The sequence below is a fragment of the Lutjanus erythropterus genome, chromosome 21 (assembly GCF_056507025.1).
Source record: "Lutjanus erythropterus isolate fLutEry1 chromosome 21, fLutEry1.hap2, whole genome shotgun sequence".
NCBI classification, from domain to species: domain Eukaryota; kingdom Metazoa; phylum Chordata; class Actinopteri; order Lutjaniformes; family Lutjanidae; genus Lutjanus; species Lutjanus erythropterus.
The window spans coordinates 8,977,574-8,996,352 of record NC_139337.1 but is presented as its reverse complement, the minus strand read 5'-3'; the positions used below and the strand labels follow the sequence as shown (position 1 = coordinate 8,996,352).

Genomic DNA, 18,779 nt, shown 5'->3' with positions numbered 1-18,779 from the left:
TTCACACCAAAGTAATTTTGAAAAGAAAATTGCACAGACCAAACTGATCTAGCGTTATCTTCCAATTTTCTCGTCTCTCCTGTGAGAATTAGTTAACTTTCCAACATTTCTGGTGGCACAATCTAAGGAGGAATCTACTGAGCACTTCATATGATTTGAGAGGAAGAGATGAGGTCCAAAAATAAATGAGAGAAAAGAGTCTGAGGACGGCAACAGAAAGAAGACAGCAAATGACACAAGAGAGGGCAAAAAGAGAACCAGAAAGCAACACTCCCTCCTGGTGTCAGTGATGAAATAAACACACACACACACACACACACACACACACACACACACACACACACACTCTTACCAGTGTGACTATGGCACACTCAGCGGTGAGCTGTGCAGCGCTGAACAGCGTCCTGACAAAGCGGTAGATCTGTTTCTGCTCAGGGTCATGTTTGTCATAATCAGGAGGAACTTCCGACTTCTAAAACAGAAGAAAACAAACAAAATCAAAATGAATATTTCATCTGATTGTTTCCCAGAATGGAAGATGCTTTCAAAGACTTTTGCTTACAAATGAGAATCCATTTTGAATTGTGAATGCTGCTTTCTAGGTTTTGGCTATATGGAGCATCAGGCACATTGGTTATGTACATTTCTGGATTGAAATCCTGCAGTTGTTCAGCAAAACAACTGAACTGAAATTACATGTGAAACGATCCAGATGGCTGCTGAGATTACTAGACAGATTTCCCCCTTATTTGATCCATGTAGGCTTATTTGCTGTTCATCATTGTGTGGTTGGTGTTGCTGATGAATCCTGACAGCTCTACAGCTTGCACATAATGGAAATGTATCTTCAGTTAAGGCCTTACCGAGAGCGGATGCAGCTTCTCATCAAAAATGTCTAACAACATTCTTCCGTCGACGTCTCTGGAATGACAAACAGAGAAGAAAAACATCAGATTATGATGGAAATAAAAAAGCGGATGAAATGAGGCTCACTTCATTTAAAATATGACTTCATCCTCTAAAATACTGCCTGTCCAATAAGCCATTAATGGGCACCTCACAATATTTTTGTATTGTAAACCTCGCTTTCTTTTTTTGGTTTGTTCCAAGTCAGATTCACCAAACTCTTTAAATTACATAAATGTTTCATAAATTTCTTGTTTCAACTTGATAAATGTTACCCATTGACGAGGAGGTGAACTTTTATGGTATTTCATCATCTGCCCCTAAAATTATAAGGCTGCCTGTATACTGTATTGTTGTTGATTTTGGTATTATATACATATATTTACAATAAGGCTGCACAGTTAATCAAAATATTTAATTGCAATATGGCCAAGGGCAATATCAAAATTGACAAAGTAAGGTAAAATGTGTGACTAAAAAGCACACTAGCACAAGCCACTTTCTGTGACAATTCACCACTTTTTATGTGTCCAATCAGTGTTGATGGTAACTGTAGTCAAATGAAGCAATAAATTCTTCAGTGCATGCTACAGTGACTAAGAAAGCTGAGTTCTCCTGCTGCAAAATCTGCATCAGTGATGTCATAGTGATGTAAGTGTTAATGAAGAACTACAGGCTATCTCAGCTTGGATTTCTAGTCTAGTACATTTGTCACCACTTAACAAAGCAATGGCTACAGACTAGGGTGTTGATACATAAGTGTCAGAGCCTTTGTGCGCATTGCATCATGGTATATGTAGGCACTGCTGGTACAACTGTGAGCAGAGGAGTTCAGCTCTCTCCTTCAACATGTATTGCTTTTGATTACCTCTGACACTGATATTTGACTGTGGAATTTAGGGGTAGATGAGATGAAAAAGGGAAATTATTTCTCATACCTGTTCTTTATGTGGTAGTATATTGCGAGGGCTACGCTGCAAAAACAAAAACAGGACAGAAGAGGACAATGAGCTGAAACATTTCTCCTCAATGTGCGATCAGAAATCGGAAAACAGTTCTGTAGTTACCATTTGATGGTGTATTTGAGGTTGGGCTGGCTGACAGTGCTGTCGTCAAGGAATATGGTCGAACATGAGCTGTACTTCCGTCTCACTGGGCCCGAATGATGCTGGAGTTCACACATATACACACACACACACATATGTACAGACACACACGTGCACGTCAACCTCTATTTCTGTCATACTCGGACAAGCCAAAAGGGCCTGCTGACAGCCATGGAAAGTAGGGCACCTGTAAGCCCACAAACTAATTCTGGTTGTCCTCTGTCAGTGCCTGACATGGGTGCATGCGGGGAATGACATTTATGGTGGCGTGCATCTTTACAAAAGCCCCAAACTTCCACTCAGTGATGAACTTTCTTCTAAAAGACTCTTTATATTCAGTTATTTTCTCCTGGCACACACTGAACCAGAGCTTTATCATGTCAGTTGGCTCTTTTCACCGATTCATCATTAAAAATGCCATATTTTACAGATTCCAGCACTTGGGGCTGAGGGAGTGATGAACAAAGATGAACTACACCATAGCATGATGACGCTGTTGTTTCAACTACCAGATCTAAATAATGACATTCAGCTCTTTCAGCTCATTACGTACAAGACTGTAAGTGGAATCTGTGGGGTTTGAAGAGGGATGGACAATGATAAATGGGTTTTAAGGGTCATTTTGAGGATTTTACCTTGTTCTCCGAAATGTGTGTGAACTTGCAAAAAATGCAAAATGTTAAAATCACAATTTGCACAATTTATAATATTCATAATTACATCACACTTACAAATAACTGACAGTGAAACAATAAACCTTTGTGTAAGATCCATTACTGCTCTTTTAAAAGGACAGTACACCCCAAAATCAAAAATACAAATTATTTCTCTTACCTGTAGTGCTATTTATCCCTCTTGATTGTTTAAGTGTGAGTTTTGGAGATATCAGCCGTAGATATGTCTGCTGTCTCTTGAACATAATAGGACAAGATGGCACTCAGCTTGGGGCGCTCAAAGCGCCGAAAACATACATTTGAAAAACTCAACACCAATGTCTCCTTTCAGAAATCATGACCTGATTACTCAAGATAATCCACAATCCTTGTTGAGAGCAGATTCATGTAGAAGCTATTTTCTTTGAAACAGAAAGAAAATAGTAATAGTAGATTTAACTGCATAAAGAAAGTGGTTCTGGTAGATTCTACCATAGAGAGAAAATCATCCCTACTTTAAACTGCTAACAACAAGGTGTGTGGATTATCTTGAGTAACCAGGTCACGATTTTTGGAAGGAGATGCTGGTGCTGAGTTTTTCAAATGTATTTTTTGTCACAACTCAGCAACTCACACCAAAACAAACAGGACTGATGAATAGCACTACAGGCCAGAGGAAAAGTAAGTATTTTTGATTTTAGGGTGAACTGTCCCTTTTAATGTATCATATATAATACCATTTATCTTACTTACATGATTGATGTAAAGGCTCTTTCGTTTTTCCCGAACTGCAAAGGAAAATGAGAGAACAGGACAGGTGTCATACATTTTAAGTTCAGCATGAGTGCAGTACCCAACCCTCACAGACAGGGAGCAGCATTTACCCAGGGTTTATAAGTTACCTACCATTTACTCTCCTATTATTCCACACTACATTAAAAAAAAGCATGACAGCATTTTTGATATAAGAAAGGAACATTTCAAGGCCTGTAAATGGCTTTTCTCTCCTGATACACTGTGGGTTTTAATGTGTAGGAATGAGTGTGAGCAAATGACTTAATCCATTCATCATTTTGGCCGACATGAGTCCAAATTAAATCAAGCATAGTGACTGTTTTATTCGAGATGTCATTTGAGCTTGTCTGTTTTCATTTCTTTCTGCTCGTACAAATCTGCTCATTTGCAAAGCTAATTCTGCTTAATGGACGTGATGATTTGTTAGTTTTATAGAGCTCACTTCACTGAGTGCAGCGCAAGGCACAAAACACACACACACACAGCTGTGCGTCTGCGCCATGTCTGTTTGTGTATCCATGTGTGTCCATATGTGTGTGTGTTCACTCTTATGCAGGAGAACACACAAGAGGGAAAAAGATCACTGGCAAAGCAAACTGGAGCAGATGCAGAGAGCAGCATCACACACACACGCACACATACACACAGTGACGTAGTGAGCTGTCTGGCGCCTCTCATCCCTGCACTGACTGTCTCTCACCTCTCTGACACACACACACACACACACACACACACACACACACTCTCTAACTCTAGTGCACGTTTTCTATTTTTTTCCTCTGGGCAGTCGTGACTGTGTGCTCTGCTTTCTAACAAAAAAACAGGAGGCTTATGTCTTAATCGGCTACTTGTTGCAGCTCTAGATTTTTTATTTTTTTTACTTAAACATGCAGCTCTATTTAACTGATTAGATGTCAGCTATTAAACTACCTGACAACTATTCTGATGATCAATTAACTGTTTTGAGTCATTTTTCATTTTGAGTCATTTTTTAAGAAAAATGTCCAAATTCTCTTCTATTCAGCTTCAAAAGTTGAATGTTCTCTGGTTTCTTTACTCCTCTAAAATGAATATATTTGGGCTGAGGACAAATCAAGACATTTGAGGATGTAATCTTGGGCTTTGGGAAACCAACTAATCAACAACTGTCATCATTTTCTGAACCAAAGCACTAATTGATTAATAATAAAAATGATCAACAGATTAATATATAGTAAAAACAATCTGTAGTTGCCCTAAAAAAAGACAGATCACAATCCTGACGTGACGTCACAGTGACGTCAGGATTGATTGATAAAATCATGTTTTACACATCAACACAAACACATTAAATATCTTTCCAAAGAGTGTGAACTGATGTCACAGCTTCATTCTCCCAGTTGAATAATAACTTGTATTTCTTTCATACCTAGTCTATAGAGAGGATTTCTCAAGTTCAGAGTTGGGATGTATTTAGAAAACAAGTGTTTAAAGTACAAAATATTAGTAACAGTATTCTGTTACAGCTTAAACTGGTGAATACACTTACTGTCTTTAAAAATAGATTCCTTGAAGGGATTAGTTTATCTGATTCTTTCATTTGCTCTAAAATTCATATGAGGCACCTACCTTCTATAAACAGATTTTTTTTTATTTTTTTTTTAAGTGCAACAATTTGCACACATGGTGCACCTGCTACACACACCACACAAAATACACACAGCCAGAACACAGTCGGGAATGTGTTTTTGACAAGAAAATATAAAGAACATTTTACCTGCACACATAGTCAAGAAGGTCACAATATTACAGTGCAGTGCAGCTCTGCTGCAGACAACCAAGCTGCTTTCTGCATTAAAGACTACACAGCTGATCTGAAGAAGCACCCTGAGCTAACTTTAAGATTTATGATTTTGGGCTACAAAATTTGACTTGATTTGACTATTAGTTTGGCTAACTAGCTGGCTAATTTGCTCAGCTGAATTGCCAATATTTATCTCTAATTAGCCACAAACACTATCTTTTTATTCAATGTATGATTCACATTATACTCTTTAGATGTGTTTGGCTTGCATTAGCTGCTCTATGTGACCTAGTGAGAACAGTAAAGGAATCTCTGCAGTGAGGTCATTCCGAAGTACTCCAAAAGCAATCCAAAGTATTTAAAACATGTTACTTAATTTGAGTAATCTAATGAAATGTGTTACAAATTATAATTCAGGGAATGTATCATTCAGTAATCTGCAGTGGAATATGTTTTAAAAGCAACCTGCCCAAAACTGAGTGCTGCATTATGCACTATGCAGCCCCAGTCATTCATACCGGTGCATCCTACAGACCAACATGCAAATGAGCGCGCACACACACACACACACACACACACAAACAGAATGATATCAGAAGCTCAGCAGTGAAGGCACGCCACCTGCTAACAGAGGACAATACAAATCAGGAACAAGAATACAATAAAGCTCGAGACTACATGAAAGGTCAGAGCCCAAACACACAGTAAGCATAGTGCTACCTGCCTACTGAGACCAAACACACACATGCTTACCTCTCTTGTTGGGCACAGCAACTGAAAAAACACAAAGTCCAAGTTGTCTCTATGTTTGTTTGTTTGTACACAGATGCACAATGGGCAGCAGTTAGATAAAGGTTGGAGTACAAATAATCGCCCATTGCGAGGTGTCATGTATTGGTATTTACAGTACGTACAATGTGTTGAGAAAACAGGCCTGAAGACATTCACACAAGAGCTTGATAAGGCTAATAAAAGAGCATCAGCCTTTGATAACAGATCAATATATCAGCCTTCAGGCTACAAGCTGTTCAGCCCAACCAGCTTTTCTCCAGTGTGTGCAAATGGAACAATAATAAGCCTCTTATCATCAAAGTAAATAGATTATAGCTGAACTGAAAAGTAATCTTAAAAACAACTTCATCACATTTCAGTTGATTAAAATGCATTACTGTCACTCTGAAGGGTCCAGGCTGCGACAGGATCTGATAAAGATGATCAAAACACCCCAGTGTGTCTCAAAAAGTCTGACACAAAGCCTGCTGTTACAACATTAGATACAGGGGGCTGCCTAGAGCCTTTATGGCAGATAAAAGGAGGCTGATGAACAGTATAGGTCCACATCTTAAATGAGTGCCATCAGTGAAACAGCTTGCTTCCCCACAGAGCAGGTGCCATATGCCACTTTTTAACTTGCATGAGTTTGAAAGATAAAGATACTTTTGAAATCAGTTTTGCAGGATGAATTATCGCTTAATGTGCAATCTGCCACTTACAGTATGGCAATGCTGCTCTTTGAATGACTTCCCTCAGCAGGTGTTACATTTGTGAGGATCAGTGGAAATTGATGAAAACATACAGTCAACATAAAATGTTAAAGGCACATTTCAGGGCCATAAAAGAAAGTAAGGATGGGCTACCTGAGGTTGTTGGATATAATAAAGATGTCTGATGAAACAGTCTCAACTGTGTCGAATAAGGCCTGAGCAATAAAACAATAGTGAAATATATACTGGCAATAGACATTAAATAAAATGTTCAATATGAGGCTGCAAAGATTAATCGATTATGAGTTGTTTATTAAATTAATTGTTAACTATTTTGATAATCAATCAATCAATTGGTTTGAATAATTTTTATGAAAACAAGTCAGAACTCTCCAGCTTCATAAATGTGAATATTTTCTGGTTTCTTTATTACTCAGTAAATTACTTTTTTTTGTGTTGTGGCAAAAATTAGACATTTGAGGTTACCTTGAGCTTTGGGAAAAAATCATCAACATTCTTCACCATTTTCTGACATTTTATAGGCAAACAACTATTAATTGAGTAATTAAGAAAATAATCGACCGATTAATCGGCTATGAAAATAATTGTTAGTTGCAGCCCTTGTTCAATAGCTTCACTTTAATCCATTAAATGCATCACATCCCTTGAAGATGTACTGTGCTACGAGTGACTCACAGCTAGTCTTTTAACAGGTGTGTTGTTTAGTTGGCTGAAATGAAACATTTTGTCATAATTAATTTTCAGCTACATCACCCTGTCCTATCTCTAGTGCTTTCTTGAGGTGTCCAGACCACTATAGGTTTTACACTAAAAGCCGCATGGAATTGTTTCCAAGCAGTTTGACATGCTTACTCATTTTCCAATAGACTACTGGTGCTTGTTGCATGATTTTTATCAAGGTACTAATATTGGATGAGGCATACATAATTTCACCGTGCTTAAAAATTACACAAGACATTCTTCACACTTCGGGCTTCAGACAGAATGCACCAGATACTGGTCCTACAGCCATCAGAGGGATAAGAAACTCTGCTGCTGATCTGCCAGCAAGATATATTACTGCTTATTACACCTTCTCAGTCTGCTCTAATTACATGAAATTATTATTTTTACGGGAGTTTCTAGAGTCAAAAAAAGCCATCATAATAACACAGTACACAACTTCAACAAACCTCATGCTCCATCAACCTTATCATAATCAATTATAATCATGGTCTGGATGTACTGAACATGGCTCAGACAGACACCTTTCAAGTTTTCAATGCACTCATCAACAGTCCCTGTAAATTGTTTGGCTCTACGTTACTGTGGACTATTCTCACCATCTCATATGACGTCCTGAAACAAACCTGATTATAATGCAGTGATTCAGTTGCATTCCAAGGTGCATGTAGAGTAATAATGCTCACCGTCAGTCTGTGACTTGCTGAGGAAGATGGTGCTGGCCCGAGGATGATCTGAGGGATTGTACTCCATGGGCAGATCTGAAAAAGCAGGAAAGAAAACATTGGTCTCAGAAGCAGCATTCAAACCAGAGCTTTGATTTAAAGAGACACTGATTTATACAGCATGTCTTCTGACAAAATGATATTCTGCAGAATATAAAGCAATCATCAATAGCTCAGGAACAGTACGCTGCAATGTTTTACCAGATTGTGGACTGCAACCTTTCATTTTGAGGTTAAATGTTTGGGACTGGCTTCAGGGGTTAACCACCTCTCCTGTAATGGACTGAACTGAATGGAAAAACAATCTGTCTCACAGCGCTGGGTAAATGGTGGTTTGTTAATCGATGTTCTAAGCAAACACAGCAGAAAGGTATAGATTTGTTTTAGATCATTGTCTGTGCACACATACAACCTACCATACACCAGCACAAAGGACAGCAGCTGGTGAAAGAAACAGTGATAAATCACAAGGAAAAAAGAAATCTTTGATGGGCCGATGAACTCTGACAGCAGGTTTGTGCTAACACCTGCCCTCTGGTTGTGACACTGAGAGCTGCAGGTACAGCTGTCTGCCACCAGGTGCTCTCTGTCACAAGGTGTCAGAGAGGTGCTGAGAACAACTTCACACTAATTTCATACTCACATGAAAACATGCTTATGTAAAATAGGACCTTTACATCTAAATCTAAGATTGATATTCTGTATTAGCCTGAATTTAATACAAAGGCTTGATTAATCAAGCCCTGATTAACAGAGCTGCAACAATTAGTCGATTAAATTGATTTGTCAATCAAAATAAAATGAATTGCTAACTATTTGGATAATCAATTAATTGTTTTAGTCATTTTTAAGCAAAAATATCAAATATTTTCTGGTTCCAGCTTCTTAAATGCAAGGCTTTGGGTTTTGGACTGCTGGTTGGACAAAAGAAACAATTTAAAGATGGAACTTAAGACGTAAATTGTGATAAGCCTTTTTCTTTTTTGACATTTCCTTGTTCACATAGCAAACCATATAACAACAACATTAAAATAAAATTACTGGTGGATTTTATGCGTCTTACAGTCACCATCTTATTGCATCTATCCAGTTGCATTTTCATTAATGGTGTTGTTTCTTCAGGATCTGTAAATTGACCATTTTTCCCATTTTTGTTCATGTTATGCTTCTTGTATTCTTAAATGTGTTAGTTTCTCCATCATATGTATTTCTTCTACTACACCCAATGACTGTCATTGTGTAGGGGAGTCCTGTCTATATAATTTCCGAGTAGCAGCCAGTAAAACCTTACCCAAGCACTTATTTTCTTTTAGTACGTATTCCTCTACCAGATTACCAAGGCAAGGTAGTCTATGACTCCTGGGTATTTCACGACATCACAAAACATATCCCAGTATATCTCGATCTTTGGACTGCTCCAAAATACAGTATATGTGTGTAGTTTCTATAATTATGGCCACACACCTGCCAGGAAGATTAAAAAGTTCAATTTTTCCTTTTTTTTACACACATTGTGCCAGTCATCATCTGAGATTTTACAATTCATGTCAGTTTCTTGTTTCACTTTAATATAGAGAAGATTTTATTTATTATTTATATTGATTGATTTTCTTATTATTATCTAATTTTTGATTACTTGTTTAAATGCCAAAAAAATAGTGAAAAAAGCCAAGTTGCCAGAGCTAAAGAAGTCGTTTCATTTAAAAGATTACCTTCAGCCTTTAATTTTTGCTGTAAACATTCAGTGTTCCCTTGTCAGACGCATATGTGTCAAACAAGAAGCAGCTACAGACACTGTTGCCAGGCAGATGGCTGCTATGTAAAACCACTGAATATATCAGTATCAATTTTGTGTCCTAGTTCTTTGCCCTGATTAAATCCCAGAGGCAGAAACATGAGCTTTTATTGTTAAATTATAAACAAGACATTTATGAAGAGAAGTCTGGATTTGGCTGATTCTTGAAGTGTATTCTACTGTTGCAGCCTTTGTGTTAGTGAAACAAACAATCACTGTTGTTTGAACAGTGGATTGGTATTACAGCTCCAAGGTTGCCTGAATTTTATGGCGGCCTGGTGAATTGATTTAATATCCTGAGCAAAATTAGTTGACTCATTTGTTGACACAAGGTTATAGTCATTTTCATATTCCAGTCCAGGTTAATGATGAACTAAAACTGTAACACTGACTCCTGACACCTCAATACAGGAAAGAAAACTAAAACCTAACACACACAAGAAACGGTGTGGGGTGGTGACCCCATTAGCAGCTTCCTGGTTTCTTGGATGATGTCAGTGAAACAGGAAGGGTCAGAAGGGACCAACACCCAGATACACTAATAGAGAGAAAGAGAAACAGATGCCAAGAGACAGACAGAAGATGACTGACAGGCCGAGAATGAGAGAGAAAAGAGTGAAAAGAAAAAGACAGCAGAAAATGAAGTGCTGAGAATGACAGGTTTGGAAAATAATTGATGGAGAGAAGATAGCAGGGGCAGCGAGCAGAGAAAATGATAAAAAGAAATTGGAGATGGGACGGGAAGACAAGAGGAGGAGGAGAATATGAGAAAGAAAAAGAAGAGAGCAAAGGTGAGAAGAAATTGGGAGGAAGTGATGAAGGAAAGGTCAGTTTGGAACCAGCTTCAGTAGAAAACCTTGAAGAAATGTTGAGTTTAAATATACCATTAAAACACACTATGTACTGATAGATACGGAGCACACCTCGGATCACAGAGCCTCCCTCAGTACGCTGCAGGTTACACATGCGAGCCACTGCTATTGTGTCCAAACTCTTTTGAACTACTGTCTTTCTGTGTTCAAGAGCCACTTGAAGAGCCTCAAAGGACACAACACACACACACATGGCCATGATGTAGGAGGAAGTGACACACGGTGCTGAATAAAAGATGGGTGTGTGGGAAGAAGCAAAGAGCAGTGAAGGAGAACTGAAGGTGGATTAATGATGCTGCACACACTGCTCTCCTGTTAGTGACGTCTGCAGTTCATACATAGTGCACTCACATTAGATTTGACTGTTACATTAATCGCCAACTATTTCGATCATTGGTTAGGTGATTTTCTACAAAAAGAAGTCAAAAGTATCTGACTCTTGCTTCTTAAATGTGAATATTTTCTGGTTTCTGAGGACGTCATCTTGGGCTTGAAGAAATGATAATTGAAATTTTTCACCATTTTAGGGACCAAACAGGAAAGACTTGAAAAATAGCCAATGTTAGCTAAAAAATTAAAACAGTACATTGCTTTCACTAACATTAGCTAAAACATTATGTTGCATGCTAGCTATCATTAGCTATGAAAAATATCCAAAAGTTACTTTGTTTGCTATCTAAGATTAGCTAAAAAGTTAACCATAAGGTATATTGTTTGCCAGCTAACATTAGCGAAAATGTTAACAAAAACTTATTTTGGCTGAATTAATGGAGCAACTTCATAATAGGTCCAAACATGGTCCAACTATTTTGTAACTGACAAGATTGTGACAGGATTAATTAAACAATTAATTGAGAAAATAATCGGCAGATTAATCGATAATGAAAATAATCATTAATTGCAGCCCTAACTCACACATAGATCTGCAACAAACCAGTCACAAGTAACACTGTGTTCTGTATCATGAGAAATTTATATTTCAAAATTGCAAGGATATCATTTAGAAAGTGGAGTTTTTCACAGTGATGTCACATTTTTAACACAGGACGTTGACTGTCCACGGACCCAGGGAGTGTCCATCTGGGTGGCCGGTGTCAGCGACCTTTGGTGTGGCTCCACCCTCCCCAGTTTTCTCCCTTTTCTCCAACCTGGGGTAGACGAAAAGCACCCAACTTCCTGCGTTTCAGGAAGCGGAGAGGAAATGAAGTAGGGGGTGGCGGTTACACATTGTTAGGGAGGTAAGCTGAACAAAGAGTGCGGGGAATAGGTCAGTGTGTGGATTTCAGCCAGGAGTGTTTTAAGTTCCACCATTTATGCTCCTGCAGAAACCCTGCAGAACACACATGAACACGTCTATAGCAAGATGAAAGAGGAACCCAAAAGAAGATGGGACACTAAAACAGCCATAACCCACTGCTCTTCTTCCCATATAATACTCTGATAAGTAAATACACTTCTTTCAACCATGCAACTTAGAGGCCATTCAAAGCTGAGACAATGCATCACCTGGGATCTGTTTTGTCAGAGGCAGCCATGGAAGACAACACAATAATACAATAATAAATGGAAGATAGAAAAGATATTCATTGTACTGGCAATGAGGAATAAAGAAACCAAAAAATATTTAAGAAGCTGGACTTTTTTTTCTTAAAGAATTACTCAAAGTGACTAAACAATTATCAAAATAGTTTGTGCATAATTTAATTAACTGTTGCAGCTCTAAACATTTTTTAAAGATTTTCTGGGGGCCTTTTAGCCTTTATTGGACAGGAAATGGGAGACAGAGTGGGGGCAGACACGGAGCAAAGGGCCACAGGCCGGCACCTAACACATGGCTGCTGCCCAGCCTATATAAATGGGCTGCATGCTCCCCCAACACCAAGCTACTTTGGCATTAAACTGTATTTCTTTCTTAATTTAAAAAAATCTGATATTTATCTGTGAATGTTTTCCTCAACTCAAACAAATTCAGATTACATATGAATAAACGAGTTCATTGCTGCCTCTCCTCCCTCTTCTCCACACTTGTCTCCATTGAAAGTTAAGTTGGTCGAAATTAGGGCTGCAAAATTAATAGAAATATTATCAAAATTTCAATATGGCAGAGTGCAATTTCCAAATTCCAGTAAGCTGCAATTCGTTTGATAAAGGAAAAATGTGTGACGTGTGACAGCAAAATAATGAAGTACTGTAGTGCTGCAGAGATGCACTGGCCTACAAATCTTGTTGTCACATCACCATAACTTTAATAGCTTTTTTTCCAGAGAAAATTAAAATTGTGATGCAAAAATGATCCCCACTTAATGTGAATCATATCGCCATTGCAATACCTGTCTGATTAATTGCAATATGATTTTTTTAAACCCTATCATGCTGCTCTAGTTGAAAAAAAAAAACAAAAAAAACAGCTGCAACCACCTGCAGGACAAGGGGAAGCAAATTCCTTTCATACTGCCAACATTCACATTGTGAAAAGGAATATCTGTATTACTGTGGTTAGCGGTTAGCTGGCACTGTGCCCGCCTGCCCTCTGAGCATGTCACGAGGGCGGCTTTGGGTTGCAACATCAGCCCAGACAGGAAGACCCTTTGCTGGTTTTTGGCTGCCCTGCTGAGGTGCCAGCCTGAGGGGATCCAGATGGTGCAGCACGGCACCACCCGGCTGTCAGCAGCATGCTATCAAACGGTACGCCCACATGGTCGAGATAAGAAGCAGCACACAGCACATCTTGTAATGCAGTGTCTGAGAAAAGAGCACACGATGTAGCTGCTGTGTGAAAATAGACGGGTTAAAAGGAACACTGTGTTGCATGGTTATAGTTAGTGTGATGCTGGATACTATTTTTGTATCTTGAATTCAGGCTGTTCTGTTGCTGTTTGAAATGATGCAGCCTGACTGGACCACTGATGTGTGCTGCTTTGGGATCATAAAGTCATTTACAACCCAGATTCCCAAAAAATTGGGACACTATGTAAAACTTCAATGAAAACCAAATGCAATGATTTGCAAATCCTTTTTGAACTATATTCAATTGAATTCAGTATAACGACAAGATATTTAATGTTCTAACTGATTAACTTAATTGTTTTTGTCAATATACTCTCATTCTGGATTTGATGCCTGCAACATGTTACAAAAAAGTTGGGACAGGGTCATGTTTTTAGCACTGTGTTCACCTTTTCCTTTAGCATTGGGGAACTTTGGACACTAATTGTTGGAGTTTCAAAAGTTTTTTTTTCTTATTCTTGCTTGATATATGACTTCAGTTGGACTGCAGGGACAGCCTAGTAACCACACTGTTTGACTAAGAAGCCACTCACGTGCAGAACATGTCTTGGCATCGCCTTGCTGAAATAAGCAGGGACATCTCTGAAAAAGACTCCATCTCAGATGACCTCTGGCCCAGAGAAGCCTGCAGCATTTCAGGATATTGTTGATACATGTCTTTCACTTTGGATGGTCAAGTCTTAACTTGGATTTGTCGAGACAGAGAAAAACTCTGTTTACTGACAACAGTTTTCCAAAGTGCTCCTGAGCCCATGTAGTATCCTTTATACCTGAGGGGTCAAAGACCACAGGTATTCAGTGTCGCCCTTATGTGCAGAGATCTCTCCTGATTCTCTGAATCTTTAAACAATATTATGATTTGTAGATGATGAATCCTTAAATTTCTTGTAATTGTCCACTGAGAAATGTGTTTCTTAAACTGCTGGACTATTTGTCCACACAGTTTTTTCACATGTGGTGAACCTCACCTCATCCTTGCTTATGAATAACTGAGTCTTTCGAGCCCTTTCAATGGTCCTTTCATGCTCAATCAAGTTAAAACTACTTGTTATCAATTAACTTGTTTACCCGTGGAATCTTCCTGTGAAATGTGTGTTTAGAGCATTCCACACCGATCCCAGTCTTTTGTTGCCCCCGTCCCGCCCTTTTTGGACTGTTTTTCTGGCATCAAGTTCAGAATGAGTGTATATTTACAAAAAAAACACAATAAATTGTATCAGTTCTAACATGAAATGTCTTATCTTTGTACTGTAATCGAATACAGGTCTTAAGGATTTGGAAATCATTGCATTCAGTCATCTATTTTGGAATCAGGGCTGTAGCTCAGTCTCAGGTTCAACCTTTTGTAAGGACCATTGTTTTACAGAATGCTTTTTTCTTAACACGCCAGTGTAATCTAAGATTTGTGAAGAAAAAGGGGCAAAGCAAGCAGCACTTGAACCTCTTCTATCTGTTTTCTGGTGTAAAACCACCTCTAGAGTGCAGTTTGGGGCAGCAAAGCCAAGCACTTTTCATCTGACACTTATCAAAGCACAAACTTTAAGACTGCTGCATCACATGCTGGTGCTGTGAGTTGGCCCTGATAACACTCCTGTGCAAGTGTGCGTGCCTTGTAATGTGAAAAAGAAGAAAAGTGAGAGATCAAAAAGTGAAGGCACAGCCGCACAGCCGTTAACATGCTCAGCGGGCATTGTTAGCGAGCAGGGTATAGGCTGTGAATGTGCGACACAGGGCAGATCTCGACAGTTAAGTGGCTCTCACCTTGGATAACAAAAGAGTTTACAGAGCACACAGGAGGTATGGACTGAGGTTATTACAAGCTCTGCTGTGGCATTAACCCTGCCCCCTCTGTGAAAGTGTCTTATCTGTGTTGTGGCATTTACCACCGTATCAAGTAATGATACAGCCACTGTGTTTTCATTTGAACAGTGTGTGTGATAAGAGTTAAAGCAGCACTGGTCAGATTTTTATGAAGAGAAACACCTTAATAACAATATCCCATCTGATCACACTACTGTCAAGAGCCTTTTCTGTACGGATGATATAATAAATCAAACAAACTACCTGTTACACCACCTCAGTCCTCACAACACACTAAAAATTCATTCTTTAATTTGCTGGATTCATTTGCTGTCATGTAACTAAAAGTTGTAAATGACTTTACAATTATTTTTGATGCAAATAGACCTCAGTGTGACATTGAATCCAATCAAACATGATATTTTAATTGACAGTAGGGCTGCAATGAGTAGTCAATTATTAATGTGAATATTGTCTGGTTTCTGTCATCTTTGGCTTTTGGAAACACTGATCAACCTTTTTTCTGACATTTTAAGGACAAAACAACTTATCAATTAATTGTGAAAATAATTAGTTACATAAATGATTGTAGTTGCAGCACTAATTCACACACTTCAGAAAAGGGTGGGTCTTTCTGACTGTGTACCAGCCTGGTATCAGATTTATATATAACTGGTGAACATTTTTTGTTAGCTTGCGTGATCCTGGTTTGGAATATCGTAGCATTCCTGGCCCAATTTTGTTTTCATCATATATGCCCCCACTTGGAAACATCATTGATCACCACTGTGTCAATTACCATTTCTGTGCTGACAACACACAACTGTACATTTCTGTCTCACCAAATGACCCAAATGCACCATGTGCTCTTATTGTCCATCTCACTGACATTCACATTCAGAAATTAGGGAAAAAACACTCAGATTCCATAATTAATAGGTCCCAAAGCAGAAAGACAGAAACTGTGCTTGTTGGCCTTAACGGACAGATTAAATCACATCACAAATTGGGGAGTGATTAATTCTCTTTTTAATAATCATATTAAAACACCCTCTTTTAATCTCAGGAATATTGTCAAAGTCAGACCTATTTTTTTTAACTCAGAAAGACACAAAAATACTGTTTTATTATGTACTGTATTACTGAAAAAGTCTGTAAGAAAACTACAGCAAGTTAAGAATGCTGCAGTCAAAGTCTTAACTAAAACAAAGAAAATAGATCAACCCACAGCTTATGACACTACACTGGCAACCTTATCTTTAAGAATTCATTTGAAAGTTCTTTTACCTGTTTGTAAAGCTTCAAATGAGGTTGCTTCTCCCTACATCAGAGATCTTCTTTTATTTCATCTTCCAGCCAGATAACTGAGGTCCTCCACTGCTTGTCTTTTAAATGTTCCTAATGTGTCCCATAAACACACGGCAGGGTGCCTCCTGTTTTTATGCCCCTTAACTGTCTCTGGATATTAGAATAGCAAGGTCTCTTGGTAGTTTTAAAAGGAAATTAAAGACCTATCTTTTAAATCTGGCTTTTAATTTTTAATTGGGAGTATGTTATAACCTTAGTATTTGAGCTTCAATTACTGCTTTTGTGTTATTTTTATCCCTGATTTTTCTTTTTACTGGCTTATTTATTCGTTTTTAATTTTTATTGGCATTTTTATTCTTGCAAAATTAGTGTTTTTCTTTGTTTCTTGTCTGTGTTGTTTTAGTTCTGCTATGTGAAACACTTTGGGCTGCATGTGTGTATGGAAGGTGCTATACAAATAACGTCGGGCTGAATAGAGTTAACCTCTTGACTCTCATTTTGGCAAAATTCACATTTCTGAAACTCAAAAGAGAGGCAGGGTTACAGGTTGAGAGACTAAATGAATGGGAAACCAACTGAATAAATTAATGCCTAATGACTCACCCTGCTTTTAGCTTTCTCTACACACAGACATTAACACAAACACGCACAACAATGAAACAAACCCCCAGCAGCATCATCACAGCTCTTCCTAACAGCTTAAAGCGCCCCTGAGCGAGTATCATTGATTGCAGACATCTGCCGAACTCAGCGCAGTGATGCGGACTCATCAGAGGAAAAGAGCTGAGCTTTTATCAAAGAAAAGCCAACAGGGACAAGAAGATGGAGGGAATGAGTTGGGATTTTCTCCTGAACTTGCAGAAAAGTACATTCCCATTCTGATGACTTCAGCAGAACTCAGTCACACAAGTTTGCTTCATATGTGTGTTCACAAGCCTTACATTAAAAAAAAGACAGAAGTCATAACATTTTGTTTCCATCACTTCAATATGTCTTAAGCCGAGGCATATGTGCAGAAGGTTACGATAACCGAATGCAGTCGACAGTAAGTCAAAGCCACAGCCGCCTGACAACAAGTGTAGGAAGTGTTGCTGTGCTGCTTGAGTGAAAAGCTTGGTGAAAACAAATGCTGAGAAGAAACGGCCTTTTTATTTTGCTGTAGTTCCACATTTGTGTGAAATGTGAAGAATACTGAGCCACAGTCAAAAGGCAGTGGAAATCACTTGTAGGCAGAACAAAAATACCACAGAAGAAGAAGAAGGAGAAGGAGAAGAAGAGGCAGCCTCAGTTTTGACAGCTCAAACCTGCACTAGCACTTTCACATTTGGTCAGCTGAGGAGTGGAAAAATGCTTAGAATATACTTTTATCTCTTTCCTCTTTAAACAAAAACTAAATTAATGACAGGATCACCAATTGTCCATTTACCAACAGTACATACTGAATGTCCTAACAAGACAAAAGTCTACAGCCATACTAGCTGCTCTGTGAAGCTGTATTTGGACACACAGGTGCTTTGAGCTAAATGCTAATGTCAGCATGATAACATGCACAAAGTGTACATGCTGATGTTTAGCAGGTATAATATTCACCATCTTGTAGCACATCTGAGGCTGATGGCAAAGTAAAAAAATGTTTGTTTTTTTTGCAGGATTTGCGTCATAAAGCAAAGTTGAGAAATTCAAATGTTAGCCTGGTGATTACACTGTATGAAAAGCAAAGGCATCACCAAAGTCTTTACAATCCATCACAAGGAGGGAAAGAATGTCTTGACTATATTTGATGGCACTCCATCCAATTGTTGTTGACATATTTCAAAAAAGAAAAAAAAATTTAAGAGAAACAAAAGTCATAGTCAAAGTTAGGGTTGAGACAGCTGAAAATGTATAACAATGAAATGTTTCATTTCAGTCTATATTAATGATTTTTAATGGCCTATTTTTAATAAAGACCAGGAAAAAAGGTTAAAAGAAAAAAACCTAACTTTTAATTTAACCACCTTACTTTAAATTTGATCACTTTA

At 38.3% G+C, this 18,779-nt stretch overlaps 1 protein-coding gene across 4 annotated transcripts in view; it reads right to left on the bottom strand.

The window, feature by feature from the left end:
• The window catches only part of ccny (cyclin Y), a 50,530-nt gene that overhangs the window by 12,164 nt on the left and 19,587 nt on the right, over positions 1-18,779 (bottom strand). Inside the window, exons 2-9 of one of the 4 annotated variants that reach the window (XM_084747398.1) lie at positions 8,158-8,232; positions 5,997-6,017; positions 3,419-3,453; positions 2,648-2,671; positions 1,974-2,074; positions 1,845-1,880; positions 864-921; positions 353-472 (exon numbers count right to left, since the gene is read on the bottom strand). In XM_084747398.1, coding sequence (XP_084603524.1) covers positions 353-472; positions 864-921; positions 1,845-1,880; positions 1,974-2,074; positions 2,648-2,671; positions 3,419-3,453; positions 5,997-6,017; positions 8,158-8,232 — 470 coding nt within the window. The remainder of the gene's footprint in view (positions 1-352; positions 473-863; positions 922-1,844; positions 1,881-1,973; positions 2,075-2,647; positions 2,672-3,418; positions 3,454-5,996; positions 6,018-8,157; positions 8,233-18,779) is intronic. The other 3 variants (XM_084747400.1, XM_084747399.1, XM_084747401.1) reach the window with 3 other exon arrangements.